The sequence below is a fragment of the Cherax quadricarinatus genome, chromosome 4, assembly GCF_038502225.1.
Source record: "Cherax quadricarinatus isolate ZL_2023a chromosome 4, ASM3850222v1, whole genome shotgun sequence".
NCBI classification, from domain to species: domain Eukaryota; kingdom Metazoa; phylum Arthropoda; class Malacostraca; order Decapoda; family Parastacidae; genus Cherax; species Cherax quadricarinatus.
Window position 1 is genome coordinate 42,147,596 of NC_091295.1, and position 20,000 is coordinate 42,167,595.

A 20,000-nucleotide genomic window follows, 5' to 3' on the forward strand; every position below is an offset into this window, starting at 1 on the left:
GATAATAATCCTGCGTCTTCCGAGCCAAATTGGGGGGTTTCGGCTTGAATTTGTAATTAGGAACCCATGTTAATGTCCCCTGCTGAAGAATTGGGACACAAAATTTGCGGGACCTCAAGAATTACGTGTGGATGGCGGAAGATAAGGGATACAACCATTACTTACAGGAAAGTGCACCATTAGCCCTTTCATTTAGATCTCTAGCTGGCCAATATAGGGTCTAGGTGTCAGGAAGGTGTTGTGTGATCTATCTACAGTAATTAAATGGTAAGTGGTAATACGAATTTCTTTTGTGTACCCAGCAAGCCTAATCATATATAGTCCGCAACTTTAATTTACCAGAGTAGCTGGTTTTAATATTGTAATTATTAATTTAATGTCAGGTCTAGCTTTTGTGTGAGTGGTGATGAAGTGGGCATCGAGGAGGTTACAGTCCTGCGACCTACTGTGACTTAAGTCCCACTTATCTCACCCAAATTACTTGCCTGTAATAAATCAGGCAATACCTTGTAAACCTCATGCAGGTAATTTGCTCATAATAAATATAATTCAAATACATTTATTATTCACGAAGAGAATGGGGAAAAGGAGGTGGGAGAAGAAGAAAAGAGGGCAAGGAGGAAGATGATGATGATGAGGCGGTGGTGGTGAACGATTTTTTTTCAGAAATGATATGTTATGTGCTGTGAGTTATTGTGTGTGTGTAGTATCTGAGAGAAGAAGACTGGTTCTTCACATCTTATTATTTTAGGCTACTACACTCTCTAGTGAGTCTAGCCCCTTTGCACTCACCCTTATCCTCACTGAACAGCTTGATGTTTCTCCTGAGAGTGTAAGTTCATCTTGTGACAGCTTAATTGATGTGTTGGACTAGGCCGGGCAGTTAAAACCGGGACATGTTGCCAGGAATATTAGTACATTGATTTATGATTTGTTATCGTGCCAGGGATCTAGTTGAAAATATAAAAATAGGTTAAACATTTCCACAACCCGTTTGATAAGTCTTGACACTCAGAATATCTAACCTCCTCAGCTCATCCGCTTACCAGCGTGCATCCCGGCTCACACCTAACGCGAAATTTGTGAAGATCCTGGATCTGTGTGTGTGTGTGGTGTGTGTGTGTGTGTGTGTGTGTGTGTGTGTGTGTGTGTGTGTGTGTGTGTGTGTACTCAAAGAATTGTACTGACCGAGTAGTGGGTGCGGGGGTCAAGCCTCTGCTCCAGGTCTCGCCTCTCATACTACAATCGACTGACGTATATACTAGCCTCTTGGTCTCTTTCATATTTACTCTTAAAACTGTATATTTAATTTGTTTCTACTGTTTCATTTTCCATGCATTCATTAATGAAGAAATGTCTGCTAACTTCGCTATGACTTATCTTCGTTTTTAACTACCATATATACTCCCATTGTTTCCTTGGCCTTCATGTCAAACTAACTCACTCAGTCTCTCTCTCTTTCTCTCATTATCTTCACTGTCAGAGCATGAGTATTTTGTATCTCGTGTTAATGTCTATTCTGGCTCTTCTCTCTCTCAAAGATTGCTTGGCTTGGTCTCCATATAGTGGACCATTAGCACGGATATTCAGAGGTGTAACACCAGTAACATCAACGACACCTCCACACCAACCTCAGTCACAGCACACACTCACACCTCCACACCAACGTAAATCACAGTACACTGTTACACTTCCACACCAACGTAAATCACAGTACACTGTTACACTTCCATAGTATCAACACCGTGACACATCAACATCATTATACACAGGAGCTTTAAGTAACCATATTGACAGTGCCTGGTACAGTGGATCGTCACTGTGTGTTGGCACAAATGCGCGCGTTATAGCCCCATACAAGTGAAGGAAATTCTTGCTTCTCTTGCTCAGTACAGGAAGCTCTTGTGCTGTTTGTATTAGTGATTATCATTTCTGTGGAAAAACCTGACATCACTATTTTTACTATACATAGAGAGATGTTTGGGAGAATGATTAAGTTCATACAAGGAAGAATGATGTGGCAGAATTGACCAACGTTGATTTATGGCTACAAGGCTCTACTGTAGAGCCATAGGGACCTTAAAAGCACACTTTCAGACTTAGTGTGGTAAGTAGAACACACTACATGAAGAGGTGATGTGTCAAATTCTCTACACCGTTTTATACGTAGATATGATTGGAACCTGGAGGCCAGAAATCAGCAAAACCAGTCGCTTAGAGGTAAGAGTTGTACCAACTGGCTACAACTACGTGACTACGGGTTTATAAAGTGCAATAAGGCAAGACCTTAAAAGAAGGAAATGCAAAAATCAGAAAAAGGAGAACTGCAGAAAACAGAGAACTAAGCAAAGGAGCTACTAAGGGAAGGGGAAATAAGCCTCAAGGTATGGGATGACTGAGCTTTTACAAAGAACAACAGGGAGGTATGTGAAGAATTGAACAGAAAGTTAAAAGTAGTCATCGAAATCGAGAAAGATATCAGCATGAAGGATGGGGAAGCAGGGAGTAAGTAAAAGGACGAGCTGCGAAAACTAGAGAAAAGGAGAGGCCTTCTGACGAAACTATTGCATCTTTCTAACCTTTGAGAATGTTGTTGACACAATACTACAGCAGAGGATGTTATACAGCCTGAAAGACGAGGCAGGAGTAATAAGGAAGGTGCTCAAATGCTTCAGGATGAACCAGCACTGTAAGAGGGACGCTTCAGGATGAAGCATCACTGTAGAGAGGCTTCAGGAGGGAGTAACACTGTAGAGAGGCTTCAGGACAAAGCAACACTGTAGAGAAGCTTCAGGACAAAGCAACACTGTAGAGACGTTTCAGGAGGATGCAACACTGTAAGAGGGACGCTTCAGATGAAGCATCACTGTAGAGAGGCTTCAGGAGGAAGCAACACTGTAGAGAGGCTTCAGGAGGAAGCAACACTGTAAGAGGGACGCTTCAGATGAAGCATCACTGTAGAGAGGCTTCAGGAGGAAGCAACACTGTAGAGAGGCTTCAGGAGGAAGCAACACTGTAGAGAGGATTCAGGAGGAAGCAACACTGTAGAGAGGATTCAGGAGGAAGCAACACTGTAGAGAGGCTTCAGGAGGAAGCAACACTGTAGAGAGGATTCAGGAGGAAGCAACACTGTAGAGAGGCTTCAGGAGGAAGCAACACTGTAGAGAGGCTTCAGGAGGAAGCAACACTGTAGAGAGGATTCAGGAGGAAGCAACACTGTAGAGAGGCTTCAGGAGGAAGCAACACTGTAGAGAGGATTCAGGAGGAAGCAACACTGTAGAGAGGATTCAGGAGGAAGCAACACTGTAGAGAGGATTCAGGAGGAAGCAACACTGTAGAGAGGATTCAGGAGGAAGCAACACTGTAGAGAGGCTTCAGGAGGAAGCAACACTGTAGAGAGGCTTCAGGAGGAAGCAACACTGTAGAGAGGATTCAGGAGGAAGCAACACTGTAGAGAGGATTCAGGAGGAAGCAACACTGTAGAGAGGATTCAGGAGGAAGCAACACTGTAGAGAGGATTCAGGAGGAAGCAACACTGTAGAGAGGATTCAGGAGGAAGCAACACTGTAGAGAGGATTCAGAAGGAAGCAACACTGTAGAGAGGATTCAGGAGGAAGCAACACTGTAGAGAGGATTCAGGAGGAAGCAACACTGTAGAGAGGATTCAGGAGGAAGCAACACTGTAGAGAGGATTCAGGAGGAAGCAACACTGTAGAGAGGATTCAGGAGGAAGCAACACTGTAGAGAGGATTCAGGAGGAAGCAACACTATAGAGAGGATTCAGGAGGAAGCAACACTGTAGAGAGGACTCGGGAGGAAGCAACACTGTAGAGAGGATTCAGGAGGAAGCAACACTGTAGAGAGGATTCAGGAGGAAGCAACACTGTAGAGAGGATTCAGGAGGAAGCAACACTGTAGAGAGGATTCAGGAGGAAGCAACACTGTAGAGAGGATTCAGGAGGAAGCAACACTGTAGAGAGGATTCAGGAGGAAGCAACACTGTAGAGAGGATTCAGGAGGAAGCAACACTGTAGAGAGGATTCAGGAGGAAGCAACACTGTAGAGAGGATTCAGGAGGAAGCAACATTGTAGAGAGGATTCAGGAGGAAGCAACACTGTAGAGAGGATTCAGGAGGAAGCAACACTGTAGAGAGGCTTCAGGAGGAAGCAACACTGTAGAGAGGCTTCAGGAGGAAGCAACACTGTAGAGAGGATTCAGGAGGAAGCAACACTGTAGAGAGGATTCAGGAGGAAGCAACACTGTAGAGAGGATTCAGGAGGAAGCAACACTGTAGAGAGGATTCAGGAGGAAGCAACACTGTAGAGGGGCTTTAGGATGAAGCAAAACAGTAGGGAGGCTTGAGTATGAGGCAGCACTGTAGAGAGGCTTCAGTATGAAGCAACACTGTAGAGACTTCAAGAGGAAGCAACACTGTAGAGACTTCAAGAGGAAGCAACTCTGTAGAGATGTTTCAGCATGAATCAACACTGTAGAGAATCTTCACGTGAAGCAGCAGAGCAGGGAGGCTTCAGTATGAAGCAACACTTTAGGGAGGCTTCAGGAGTCACCCTCACTGACGCAGTTCCCTCGTTTATGTCCACTACCATTACACGGGAACGCTGGGTTCCTGCCTGTAATTATACTCGAGGAGGAGGAGGAGGAGGAAGAAGAAAAAAAAGAAAAAATAACAATTACAGCTGCAGCAGCTGCAGCAGCGCCGCCTGCAGCTGCTGCTTCCCATAAGTGTATGCTGAAGGCGTCTCTCCCAGGCCCCTGTGACCTTGGTGTTGCTCTTCTCCCGAGAAAACACACACACACACACACACACACACACACACACACACACACACACACACACACACACACACACACACACACTGGAGGACAGGAGGGTCAGGGGAGACATGATAACGACATATAAAATACTGCGTGGAATAGACAAGGTGGACAAAGACAGGATGTTCCAGGGAGGGGACACAGAAACAAGAGGCCACAATTGGAAGTTGAAGACACAAATGAGTCAGAGAGATAGTAGGAAGTATTTCTTCAGTCATAGAGTTGTAAGGCAGTGGAATAGCCTAGAAAATGACGTAGTGGAGGCAGGAACCATACACAGTTTTAAGACGAGGTTTGATAAAGCTCATGGAGCGGGGAGAGAGAGGGCCTAGTAGCAACCGGTGAAGAGGCGGGGCCAGGAGCTAGGACTCGACCCCTGCAACCACAAATAGGTGAGTACAAATAGGTGAGTACACACACAAACCACTCACACACACACAAACCACACACACACACACACACACACACACAAACCACACACACACACACACACACACACACACACACACACACACACACACACACACACACAATGTATGGCAGGATTCATACATAGCTTTAAGAAGAGGTACGAGAAGGGAGAGAGAGAGAGAGAGAGAGAGAGAGAGAGAGAGAGAGAGAGAGGGCCTAGTAGCGGGCAGCGGGAGCAAGAGTACACACAGTGTCGTCTAGGAAAAGTCAGTGAGGAAGTCATTTTTATCCACCACCTGTCAATTACTTTTTTCCTCAGAACGCCCAACCTTGTCGCCAGTGATGAAATTTGTTGTAGTAGTAGTAGTGGTGGTAATACTACCACTATTATTACTACTACAACTACTACTACTACTACTAATAATAATAATAATAATGATAATATTGATAATAATATTGATAATAATAAATATAAATCGAAGGCCTATAGTATGCACAGTATTTTACTAGCAACTAGAAGTTACTTTCTGTACCATCCGTATGACAACTTCAGTTATAATTTACTCAGTCGAGAAGTTGGTGTGTTGTGGTTTATCAGAGCATGAAGTGGCTTTGTTTCTTTATTGATGTAGATACCTTGATGCTGGTGACGGGGTCGTGATTGATGGAATCTGAGCTAGCATTCCCTTCATTGGCTCAAACCTGATTACCTCCCATTTCTCAGGTGAAGTAAGAAGAACCTGGATAATAACAGCTTGTAAACACTTGTGGTCTATCTGCGAGAGAGGCTGCGGCAGGTGTCAAACCCGCACTGCGCTACTCTGAGGAAAAACTCCCCCCCCCTCACTTCTTCAGTTGTTACCTTGCAACTTTGCATAGCTCCTGATGACGCACTGGGAAGTGTGAAAGTACTTGAGCTAAAGATTTCCACCTCCCGTGGCTTATCTTGCAATATATATATATATATATATATATATATATATATATATATATATATATATATATATATATATATATATATATATATATATATATATATATATATACCTGTGTTGAGTGTATGTGAGGTGTTACGTTGGTGGGTTATTAGTAGCTTGTGTGTTGTACGTGTTCATGTAATCATGAAATTTTGTACTGCATAAATTCCTGAGTATTTTTCGGTCCCAGCGCTCTGTCACTGAGAAAACTTACTTGTCTCGTGAGGTCAGATTGAGCTGAGGTGTGTCAAGTGCGGAGAGTCCTGTAAAACACTTTCAAAAACAGTATCTAGGTTAGCTTGGCCTTGTCGGCCGCATTTAGAAGCCATCAGGCCTCTGCTTGGCCCATCACCTCTGCTGAATCATGTGTGGCCTCGTCTGCCGTGTGTGGAAGTCAGCAGGACTGTGCTTGGCCAGTCACCTTTTCTGAACGACGTGGCTCCGCATCCACATGATAGAAATTTGTTCTCAAAATATCATATATTCTTCACTCAGACATATTTCTCCAGAGTATTGGAAATTAGTTCGTGGCCGTGCTGAGAGATTAACATCTTGAAATATTCATATTTACGATTAAATATTAACTTTGGGACTAAGAAAATGTGCTAAATAATGTTTAACATGTATTCAGAATGTAGTATGCATAATATATTTAGAATAATCTGAATATATACATGTTTATCAGACGGTTTTTATTTATATATTGCAGAATATCAATTATATTAAATGACGCGATATGTATGTCCTTCAATCTATACATATATGTGTGTATATATATATATATATATATATATATATATATATATATATATATATATATATATATATATATCGTGCTGAATAGGTAAAACTTGCGATTTTGGCCTAAATAGCAACGCTCTTCTTGCCGAATAAGGCAAGCGAAAATTTGTATATGCAATAATTTCGCAAAAAATCATTCAGAACCTAACGAAAAAAAATATATTTCATTGTGTTTGTTTATTATCAATTTATTGTAAATTTATCTAAAATATATTTCGTTGGATTAGGCTAAATTAAATTGCGCTTGTTATAATAAGGTTAGTATTACAACCCAGGAATCCAAATGGCCCGTTATCCTGGGTGTAAAGGGAGCAAAATAAACACAGCAGAAAACTTTTGACTTATATTATCCTTCACCAATTTAGAACAGAAGTATGTACACTATGTACAGCGATAGGTATTAGTGCACTCCACGGTAAGCAAGGCAGAATAGAAGCCACTAGAGAGCAGACCGTGCTTCAACCAGCTCTAGAATGGGAATGACAAGGGCAGACAGGAGAGTGGTACCCACATAACCTTTGCGATTGCCAAAACCATCTTCTCATTGGCTGGAACCTGGGTACTGGTTGAACGACGGGGCCCCATCGTCAACCCTCAGTCACCAGGTTCGTTGGTTGGGGGAGATAGCCTGTAAATGAGGGTGTGTACATGCGCCGAATAAAGGTTACGTACTCTTTGCATGCCACAGTTAGGTAAGTTCTTTATCGTTTTTTGGTACAAAATTATTAATTTTTACATTAACATAAATTAAAAAAATATATATATTTTTTTAAACGAATAAGAGAAAATTTAAGAAAGGACTTAATTTTAAATGAGTTTTTGCTAATTGACCAGTTTTACCTATTCAGTACACACACACACACACACACACACACACACACACACACACACACACACACACACACACACACACACACACACACACACACACACAGATATATATATATATATATATATATATATATATATATATATATATATATATATATATATATATATATATATATATATATATGTCGTGCCGAATATGTAAAACTGGTCAGTTAGCAAGAACTCATTTAAAATTAAGTCCATTCTAAAATTTTCTCTTATACTTTTAAATATATATATTTTTTCATTAATGTTAATGTAAAAATTTAGAATTTTGCACCAAAAAAATCTTAGAAAACTTACCTAACCTTATTATAACAAGCGCAATTTATTTTAGCCTAACCCAACTAAATATATTTTAGATTTGTTTACAATAATTTAATACTAAACAAACACAGTGAAATATATTTTTTCGTTAGGTTCAGAATGATTTTGGCGAAAATATTGCATACACAAATTTTCACTTGTCCTATATAGCAAGATGAGCGTTGCTATTTAAGCCAAGATCGCAAGTTCTGCCTATTCTGCACGATATATATATATATATATATATATATATATATATATATATATATATATATATATATATATATATATATATATATATATATATATATATATATATATATACGTACATATATACGTACGAGTATATATATTGTATAATAACACATTATTACGCAGCTTTTTAGGGGGGTAGAAAATTCAGTTTATTAAGATATGACAAGTGTCCAGGAGCTTAGTTTCAGAAAGATGTATACGCCAAGAGGTCTCTGCTTCTCAGCGTAAATACGCTGAAAGTTTAATCCATATTTTGGGTATTAAAGTATTCTTGAGTGACGGTGAAGAGGCGACATCATGCAATTCAGACCTTGCAATACGCAGTTGTGACTCATGAAGGGTTTGTGTACACATGACACATAGCCCTGCGTGGGCAATGAAGACAACGCTACTGACCTTGATATTTCATGGTTATATATCAAGGTCATGGGTGTGTGCTTGCCTGTGTTCCTCTTCCTTAAAGCCTGCACTGTGGGGTCACCCTCGTCTCGACCACTCGTTTCTTTCACGGACAGGAGGAGGAGCGGAGAGATCTTGATGATGGTTAAGGGCTCGTGATGCAAAAAATTGGAGGTATCCTCCCATTACACAAGTGCTATATAGTCATTCTGGATTTAGCGATTTCCAAAGCAAATAATAACAATGATAATGATAGTAATAATATATAATATAATAATATAGGACCCAATGAGATTCAGACTTTACAGTATATAAACTTTTCATAATTCAAATCAGTTGATCCGAGTTCATGCTTACAGATGGCTCCAACATCACACTGAGCGGTGCGGTAGATCCTTGAGTTACACATACATCAAGGATTAGTCTCCCTTCCAAACTACTTATTCTTTATTCGTGAATTGTAGCAAAGATATTTTCTCACTTAAAATTGCTGTTTTACAAGTATAGTATCCGTTTAGTCACACGATATGTATCATGTACTACAGTGAGACTGCCTTTCTACGTCTGTGTGCCAGTTTACCTCATATGTAACAGGGAAAGACTTGGGAAAGTAAGCATGCCAAGACATAATTTTTATTGACTGTTTTTATCCTAGTAGAAATGTAAATGACAAAGTTATTTTTTTCGCGTTTGAAACACTAAACTCGTGTGTGAGATGTTTAGTGCAAGGAATGATGGAGGTTTGATCTGTCGGCTAAGTGAGAAACAGACACTACTCTCAGCCAGGCAGTAACAAGTGATGTGTTGTCTGACTACAGTTAAAGTTGCAAATACATATTAATTATTGCTTAAGCTTTCCCCTCCTTCCTTTCCCTATCTTCTACGGAAGGTAAGTTGAGAGATGGGGGAGGGGTAATCCATGGGAATACCTTCGTAAACTCCCTAAAAGTTACACCCCTTTCCTTGTACTTCCCAGCCCCTGGAGAGGTACATCCTTTTGAGTACATTCTTTTTTTTTTAGTTAGAAACACGAAATACATCAACAATGTGCTACCACTGTTCTTTTCTGTATGATAGCAAAAGCTAGCGACGTTTCCCTGTCATATTCCATCATGCAGGATGAATTTCATATAGTATTGAAATGGATCAGCCTGGGCTGGGAGACTTCAGTAGTGTCAGCCTGAGCTGGGAGACTTCAGTAGTGTCAGCCTGAGCTGGGAGACTTCAGTAGGGCAACGAGGAGATTGTCAATGTTTACAGATTCAGCAGCTACGGCGTCTTCAATGGTTTCCCTCTAGCAGAGTTGGGTTTACTATTACTTGTGAATTATTAGCACTCAGAATGACCGATTCCATGCTTGGGTACATAGAGGAGGAGGAGGTTTGGGGCAATTACGATGGCTGACCTTGAGTGGAGTACTGGTCACGGAGCTCTTAACTCGCTTCTGTCCTTCATGACCACCTGCCTCCACCTCCTCATCTTCATCTACCTCCACCTGCCCCCTCCATCTACCTCCACCTGCCCCCTCCATCTGCCTCCACCTCCTCACCTCCATCTGCCTCCACCACTACCTGCCTCCACCACATCTCCACCAGCCCCACGAGCAACCACTAGCCCTCACCATCAGCCCCAAACACCTTCGCTCACCACTATCCCCCCACACCACGAACCCCAGCCAAGGACTCTCAGCACCTGCCCACGCCACCTGCTCCCATCACCCCACGCTACCACCCCTTACCATTTTACCTCTACCACTGCCCCCACCACCTCACTTCCACCAGTCCCCCAAAGAGAGCCCATCGTTTAATCATAGTTCCCAAAACAAAGCTAAAAGCTAAGAGGCATGAAGAACCGTAGAGGACGAATGATAATAGATGATCTAGAAAACCTTTGGGACGAATATACAAGGGTGGGAAGAGAGAGCGGAACTCTAAAAACATCAACAAAGACTCAAAATGAACCGAAGATAATGCACAGTCTAGTAAGACGGAAAACAATCGTATTCGATTAGGTACTGTGATTGAAAAAGGCAGGAGACACAGTAAGTGAGGAATTAAAAGAAAGATTCGAGAAGGTAAAGAATAAATAGGCACAATACCGTGACAGGAACAATACACAAATAACCCGCACATAGGAAGCTGAAATTTATGACGACGTTAATGGTCCAGACAAGACTCAAACTTCGTCATACGCTTAAGTCTCCTGTGTGCGGGTTATTTGTGTATTCCAGAAGGTCCTCATTGAAGAAAAGGATTCCGAACTAAAAAAAAAAAAAAAAAAAAGAGACGAGAAATGGCAAATCAAACAATAGATGAGAACTTAAACAAAAGAGGAAGTGGTGGGACAGTCGAGAGATTTCGACACGACAAAGCTTCTAGGGCCTGAGAATGTAGCACTGAAAGAAGCAGCTGACACCTTGTGTATACCAATGGCTTGAATATAAAACAAGTCATTGGAGTGGGGTAATTACCGTGCAGCTGGAAAACAGCAAATATAGTACCAATATATGAACAAAGGAATTGACAGGTGGCACTAAATTACGCAACAGCATCATATTGATTCATGTATAAAAAACAGTGCTTCGAGTATAAAGAACAGTGTTCCACCTGTAGGTGGAGAATGACGAGGGAGTTCCCTAAGGTTCAGTACTGCGACATAACAATGATTATATATTTAAGCTACCTACGAGAAAGGATTATCCCTATGTATATTTTTTGCGGAAAAGTGAGAATTCGATCGGAGGATAAGGATGGACTACATGGAGACAGGTTCCAGGCGTGGTCAAACAGCTGACTACTGTAATTTAACCACGACAAGTACAAAGTTATGAAAATTCGAGAGGCGGCGAGTAGCTTTTGACATCGTACAGACTGGGACAAGGCAAAAGACCTGGGGCTGAATATCAGATCTTCCAGCTGACTGAATGCACCTATTAACCACATCACATAGGCACCATGTGCAGGCTAGCAAACCAGGAGAGGTTCGAAACCAGGTTGGTTCCGGAATTGAGAGAAGATGCACTATTACGATAGTATAAAGACACTGAACCTAATGATCATTGAGAAACAAAGACCAGGGGAGACATAAGCACAGCATATAAGATATTCATAGATATTGACAGGGTGGGAGGGAGTGGCATGAGAGAGGGGTTGGGGACAGACACATGGGTTCGTAGTAGGAAGCTAAAAACGGAGACGAATCACAAGGCGATAGAAAGCGCTTTTTCAGTCTTGTAAAAAAATAAGGTAGAATGAACTGGTTGGTGAAGGTTTCTCTTGACGTAAGTCTTAGTCATTTGACCGGACTTTCGCAGCTGGCTTACCATTTCGTCTTTTGAAAATAAGCTTGTGTGTGTGTGTGTGTGTGTGTGTGTGTGTGTGTGTGTGTGTGTGTGTGTGTGTGTGTGTGTGTGTGTGTGTGTGTGTGTGTGTGTCGTGCCTAATAGGTAAAACTGGTCAATTAGCAAGAACTCATTTAAAATTAAGTCCTTTCTAAAAATTCTCTTATACATTTAAAGATATATTTTTTCATTTATGTTAACGTAAAAATTAATAATTTTGTACCAAAAGAACCTTAGAAAACTTACCTAACCTTATTTTAACAAGCGCAATTTAATTTAGCCTAATCCAACTAAATATATTTTAGATAAGTTTACAATAATTTAATAATAAACAAACACAATGAAACATATTTTTTTTCGTTAGGTTCAGAATGATTTTTGTGAAATTGTTGCATACATAAATTTTCGTTTGCTTTATTCGGCAAGAAAAGCGTTGCTGTTTAAGCCAAAATCGCAAGTTTTACCTATTCGACACGACATATATAATGTGATATTTGTATACAGTATAAAATGAAAACCTGAGGAGGCTGGAATCTGCCGGCGGGCTATGACTGAGACTGGGCCCCACGGCCCCACACCCACACCTCGGCGAGTACTAACTACCCACACCACCTCAACCCCACCACTTATTAGCATCACATCCTCCACCACCTTGGTGCTGGTGAATAGCTAACGCCGGCAGTGTCATCATGCGGTACAGTGTTGATATATGACTGTGGAATAATAAACAGGTTGGTGTACCAACCGACAAGATCAGGAGTGTAGCGTCTTATGTTGTATCCTTCTATTCTGCTCTCTGACTTCCTACTGTGGTAAAAATGTGTATCCGTTCACCTGCCTTAACCGCATCATTACGTTTTAAAACAGCTGTCCCAACTGCTTCAGTGGTGATGATGTCGCTGTTGTTGTCGTTATGGTGTACTCACCTAATTGTGGTTGCAGGGGTCGAGAGCCAGCTCCTGGCCCCGCCTCTTCACTGATCGCTACTAGGTCCTCTTTCTCTGCTTCCTGAGCTTTGTCATACCTCATCTTAAAGCTATGTATGGTTCCTGCCTCCACTACATCGCTTGCTAGGCTATTCCACTCCCTGACGCCTCTGTGCCTGAAGTAGTACTTCCTAACATCCTTGTGACTCGTCTGAGTCTTCAGCTTCCAATTGTGACCCCTTGTTTCTGTGTTCCCTATCTGGAACATCCTGTCTCTGTCCACCTTGTCTATTTCACGCATTATTTTGTATGTTTTTATCATGTCTCCCCTGACCCTCCTGTCCTCCGGTGTCGTCAGACCGATTCCCCTCAGCCTCTCTTCGTAGGACATTCCCCTGAACTCCGAAACTAGCCTTGTTGTAAACCTTTGTACTTTGTCTAATTTCTTGACGTGTTTCACCAGGTGTGGGTTCCAAACTGGTGCTGCATACTCCAGTATGGGCCTGATGTACACAGTGTATAGTGTCTTGAACGAGTCCTTACTAAGGTATCGGAACGCTGTTCTCAGGTTTGCCAGGCGCCCATATGCTGCAGCAGTTATCTGGTTGATGTGTGCCTTCGGAGACGTGCTCAGTGTTATGGTCACCCCAAGATCTTTCTCCTTGAGTGAGGTTTGCAGCCTTTGTCCACGTAGCCTATACTCTGTCTGCGGTCTTCTTTGCCCTTCCCCAGTCTTCATGACTTTGCATTTGGCAGGGTTGAATTCGAGAAGCCAGTTGCTGGACCACGTGTCCAGCACGTAGTTGTTGCTATGGTGATGGTGTTACTGTTGCAGTAGCTATAAGCAAATGTTATGTACTAATACATTATCTTTTATAATCGTGCACTGTATTTGTAAATAGAGTTTGTAACGCTAATAGCGGAAGTGTGCTGGAAGGTGTTGTGGACTACTCATGATCCTCAGGAAGCTCGTGGGTGAAGCAGCGTGTGTTATGTACACTACATCAAGAATACTTTAATAACTAAACGAGGAAGTACAGGAACTCTAAGATATGAACCATGGTGTATATATACCGCCGTTCATATCTCGTATCGTATTTTTATTAATACAACGGTCGTTTCCCATCGAGACAGGGTGACCCGACGAAGAAGAAACACTTTCATCATCATTTACCACATCACTGTCTTGCCAGAGGCGTGTCTACACTGCAGTTAAAAAACGGCAACATCAATACTCCTCCTTGAGAGTGCAGACACTGTACTTCCCACCTCCAGGACTCTAGTCCAGCTAACCAGTTTCCCTAAATCCCTTCATCAATGTCACGTTGCTCACATTCCAACAGTATTTCAAGTCATATAAACCATTTGCCTCTATTCGCTCCTATCTTACACGCTGACGCAGGCTTGCTGGGAGTCTAAGCCCCTCACACACAAAACCTTTTTTACCCCCTCCCTCCAACCTTTCCTAGGACGACCCCTACCCCTTCTTCCTTCCACTGCAGATTTATACGCCCTCCAAGTCATTCTGTTTTGTTACATCCTCTCTACATGTCCGAACTACTCAACAACCTCTCCTCAACCCTCTGGATAATACTTTTAGAAACCCCGCAATTCCTAATCTCCAAGCTGCGGATTCTCTGCATAATATTCACACCACACATTGCCCTCAGATACGACATCTCCACTGCCTCCAGCCTTCTCCTTGTTGCAACATTCACCACCCATGCTTCATTCCTATATAAGGGTGTTAGTACTACTACACTCTCACACATTCCCCTCTGCTTCCTTGGATAAGGTCCTTTTTCTCCACAGACTCTTCAGTGCACCACTCGCTTTTTCCCCTTGTTAATTCTATGGCCACCTCGTCTTTCATAGATCCATTTGCTGACAAGTCAACTTGACTTTTGCCAAAAATTGATGGACTGAACACATTGACTCCAGTCTGAGGGACTGATTACCTCAAACTCCTTATCTTCTACCTTTCTCTGCAATGGACTAAAGAAGCCGTTTGGTGGGGAAGCGTTTCCAGAATAAAGACACTCAAATGTTGCACAAGTGTCTCATTTATCATCATACGAAACGTAGAGATATTATGAAGTACTTCTGGAGTTTCAGGGTGGTTTGTAAGTGGGAAGAGTTGGATGAGTAAGTGGTGGGGTCAGATTCAACATATAGCTTCGGGAGTAGCTACAAGATCCACGAGAAAGTAGTGCAATGAAAGGAGTTTAAATGGGAAATATAGTTAGGAGCTACAACTCGACCACCGCGAACACAGCTGTACTCACTTCTTTCTGGTTGCAGAGGTCGTTTCTCAGTTCTTAGTCTCGCTCCTTAACTTACTGTTGCCTCGTTTACTCCTAGCTTCGTTATCTCTCTCATGTCCTTTTTAAAAGCTATGTTTTGAGCTAGCGTCCACCACTTCTTCATCCAGGTTATTCCAGTTCCTGTCCATCCTGAATTGAAGAAATATTTCTTGACATCTCTTTGACTCGATCGTTTCCTTAGCTTTCAACGGTTCTTTCTTATAACCTTTTTTTTTTTACCTCTCGAACAGTCTATCTCTATCTACACTGCCAGGTCCTCTTTAGTGTGTTGTGCGTCGGTATCATGTCTCCCCTGGTCTATCCATCTCCTAATTTCGTAAGGTTTAGGCCTTCTAGATTCTCCACATAATACAGCCCTCTTAGCTCCGGTACTAGCTCGCTACGAATCTTGGCAGTTTCCTCCAGTTTATTGGCATGTTCTATCCGGCGAGGGCTCCATGCTGGTGTTTCATCCATCAAGATGGTTTCATAGATGACATATTGGGTTCTTCAGTAATTGTATGTTGAGATTCTTGGAAGTTAATCTTAAGAGTAGACAAACGTGCGTTTGCTGCAGTGGTTACTGGATTGATTTTTATCTTGGGATAGACGCACAGTACTATGGCCAACCGTAATACCTTCTTAAATGAGTGCAGCTTGGTAAGTACACTTGAGATATACACACCCCTCAATGTATATAAGCTGAGATATACACATATCTATGTGTATATAGCCCTGTACGTTTCTAAGTAGCCCGGGATCTTAAGTTTATAAGATATGAGTTGACGTTATGGATGGCGAGCCAAGCATAGCGTAGTTAGGACGATGATTATAGTGGAAGAGGCTGGTTCAACCTTATGTTTGGTCTACATCACATTACCTGTAGTTAGGTTGTCACGCGCAGTTGCCACACAAACAGCAGACAGTTGTACAAGTGTAATACCTTTCATCGCCTCAGAATTATTACCTCCGTCTCATTTTATATTTAAATGTTATATGTTGCATGTATTTGCTTCACTCGTTGGTTTTCTTTGAAACTTTGCTTTACCATTTTGTATTAACATTATATTTAGGTAGCTAATTATCATATATTTTCTCCATTCTTTCAACAGTAGCAGCATACAAAAATGTGTGTCCATCTTATTTACGTTCCCTTTAACCTTCAGTGGAATTTATGTTTTGTTAGGCAGATGAACACAGGTGCGACTAATGTGATACTTTATTGTGTCAACGTTTCGCTCTCCAGAAGCTTTGTCAAGAAGAATTGACAAAGGGCCTGGAGAGCAAAACGTTGCCACAATAAAATGTCTCATTAGTTGCATCTGTGTCCATTTGCTTAACATTTAATTAATAATAATAATAATACATGTATCTTTATTTACTACAAGTACATGTACAAAGTATACAGTCCTAGCTGACAACAATGACATACTACTGTATAGAAAGTCCGCATTTCGGGCAAATTAGGTCAGTGTCCCAGGATGCGACCCACACCAGTCGACTAACACCCAGGTACCCATTTTACTGATGGGGAACATAGACAACAGGTGGAAAGAAACACGTCCAATGTTTCTACTCTGGCTGGGAATCGAACCCAGGCCCTCGCCGTGTGAAGCGAGAGCGTTAGCCACCAGGCCAGGTAATTGTACCATTATTACTAATTTGCATTTTATCCAACCAGTAATTAATCTACTCTCAATGTTTTGAATTTTTCTTCCTGGTGCATATTAAACCCTGAACGTATTTGTCAGTTTTTCCCTGTGATTTTTCTCAAACTTTAATATTTTTTTCCTGGTATTTTATTTTTTTTTATTCTCTTTTCATGGGATTTTCTTGTACACTTTGCCGATGACGCTGACTTTTCCAAGAATCGTTTCTTATATTGATTTTACTCTTTTTATATTTGTTCTCTGACATGATTACTTTTCTTTTGCATTTCAGCGGAGTTCTCGTGCACGTACGATGGTGAGTGTCCCTCTGATCGCTTCTGCCTGGGCGGGGTGTGTGTGGACCCGTGCCCCATCTTGACGCCGTGCCACGGGTCACTGCACGGGGGTGTCTGCGTCTCCAAGGACCATCGGCCTGTATGTGAGTGCCCACCCGGCACTCTGGCCAACTCCGAGGCCAACGTCTGCATCCCTTATAATGGCACCGTTACAGGTTGGTGTGTGTGTGTGTGTGTGTGTGTGTGTGTGTGTGTGTGTGTGTGTGTGTGTGTGTGTGTGTGTGTGTGTGTGAGGTGATCCTCCCTACAGTAGTTAGTTTGTTAGGTTTAAGGTCTTTTGGTTGCACGTGTATTATTAAGGTCCCAACATACCTATATACTAACCTCAAGAATGCTCTACTCTCAAGGGACTTCTCGGTACACACACACACACACACACACACACACACCTTCAGAGAAGTAAATATGAAGAATAGTGGAAACTCATTTATGTTCTTAAGATTAAGCCTTAAACTAGAGGGAGTGACTTCTCTTTATTCTTACACCACGGAAGGTGTGTGTGTGTGTATGTGTGTTTGAGCACATGATGTGTGTATAAGTAAATGACATGTAAGCACATGTGTGTGTAAGTATATATGTGTGTAAGCATGTGTGTGTGTGTAAGCACATGGCAGCGCTCAGGTATTTATTTTTCCCCGTGGCATATTTTACATATTTAAAATCACACATTGTAGTGTGATTTCTTTACTTTCACAGATATACACTTCCGGGTATAATACTTTGTTACACCTCTCACTTATATACACAAATACACATTTCTGGGTGTAGGTGAACAAAATGTGTATAGTTACACATCGCAGTCTTAATTATAACTATAAAAAATACTTCGGTTTAGAGGGAGAAAAACAGGTGGGAGTGGGCGTTAAGCTCCGCAGGGGATGGCTAATGACTGGGTAGCTTGGTTGGTAGCGCACTCAGCTCACACACTGAGGTCCGTATCACGTCCATAGGTCTTTTAGTTGCACGTGATTCCTTAAGACACTTGCTGTCCCTGTTCACCTAGCAGCAGTTAGGTACCTGGGTGTTGGTAGACTGGTATGTGTCGCATCCTGGGGGGACAAAATTAACCTAATTTGCCCGAAAGCTCTGCATAACAAGGGGCTTTCTTTATAGTAGTATGTCATTGATGTCAGCTAGGCCTGCATACGTTGTACATGTACTTATAGAAATAGATTATTATTATTATTATTCTTGTTTCGCCAGTTTGCAGATAGAGGCGGTGGTGGATGGGTCATGAGAGGATGACTGGGGTATTGAGGGGACTGGGGACTACTTGGTGGGCAGGAAATAGAACAGGTCCTCCGGGTGGATGATCGTCGTTGTAATTTGTGATGGGAGGAAGTGTGTTAACGTGGGTAGCTTAACCTTGCACTCCTGATGTGCCCGAGGGAGGGGGAGGATGTTCAACCTCGCCCAGTGAGCGTGGGAGTGCACTCTAGGCTGGTTGCCATCAATGTCAGCTACAGGTGGTACAGTTTGGGATTATTGAGTTTCTTGCATGGGTTCAACGCTTCTTATATATAAAAAAACACAGAATGTGTGGGGTTTGAACCCATTTACTCTACATATTACTGCTGGGTTTAACCCCGGCTCTTTGTCGAGAGCTGAAGACGTTCCTCTCCAGAGCTACTCTTCGCCTGTCCCCACTTTCTCCCTCACCCCTTGCGGATCTTATCTGCGAGTCGAGTCGAAAGTCGAAAGTCTCTGCATATGACTGGCAGAGTGACTTAGTTATTTACGCTTCATAAAAGATATTACGAAGCAATAATGCGAAGGTGAAATGAAATTAAATCATATAGATTTACTTGAAAATTCTTGGTTTTTACAATAAGACTGAACATAATTATAGTTACTGAGCACAGCATCACTTTAGGATATCTAGATTTGTCTCGATTTATCGAATGTTTAGGACTTAGGCTGTCTACGTTTAAGGTTTTCTAAGGATATCCAAGCCTTTCTAGGTCTGTCTAAGGCTGTCTGGATCATCGGGTGCGAGACTTGACTTATCTTACTGTGTTAATATTGACTACTTTTCTATGCAATTAAAAATAAGCACATGATAGCGTTGCCATGTAAACAGAGGTGTGTGTGTGACACACACACACACACACACGCATACACACACACACACACACACACACACACACACACACACACACACACACACACACACACACACACACACACATTCCTGTGTGTATATATATTAAAACCACCCTCCAGAAATAAGAGAATTGTTGGCTAGAGCTTTTCAAAATTGCTAGGCACTCTTCATCAGTGTCAAATTAGGAAAAAAACCAGGAAAAATGCATGTTTTTTAAGTGAAGCTGAAGCGATCTTTAGAAGCTAATGCCATCCATTATACCATCTCTGGAGTCTTCTAGTATTCAATTTCAAATTGATTTTGGAATTTTTTGCTTCATATATTCTGATATATTTTGAATTTTGTGTGCATATATCTTCTTGCATGTACATTATCACTCCACTTTATTTTCTATTCACTCAGGAGAAGTGAGTTGGAGCCAAAGAACTGTAAGAATAAAATAATACCATTAAGAGTTATGTTTGTG

General features: G+C 41.7%; 1 protein-coding gene across 12 annotated transcripts in view; it reads left to right on the forward strand.

Moving 5' to 3' along the window:
* sas (stranded at second) overlaps positions 1-20,000 on the forward strand; it is a 375,038-nt gene that overhangs the window by 224,881 nt on the left and 130,157 nt on the right. For all 12 annotated transcript variants that reach the window (XM_053770852.2, XM_070096094.1, XM_053770855.2 and 9 more), the window contains exon 2: positions 17,367-17,585. In XM_053770852.2, coding sequence (XP_053626827.2) covers positions 17,367-17,585 — 219 coding nt within the window. The remainder of the gene's footprint in view (positions 1-17,366; positions 17,586-20,000) is intronic.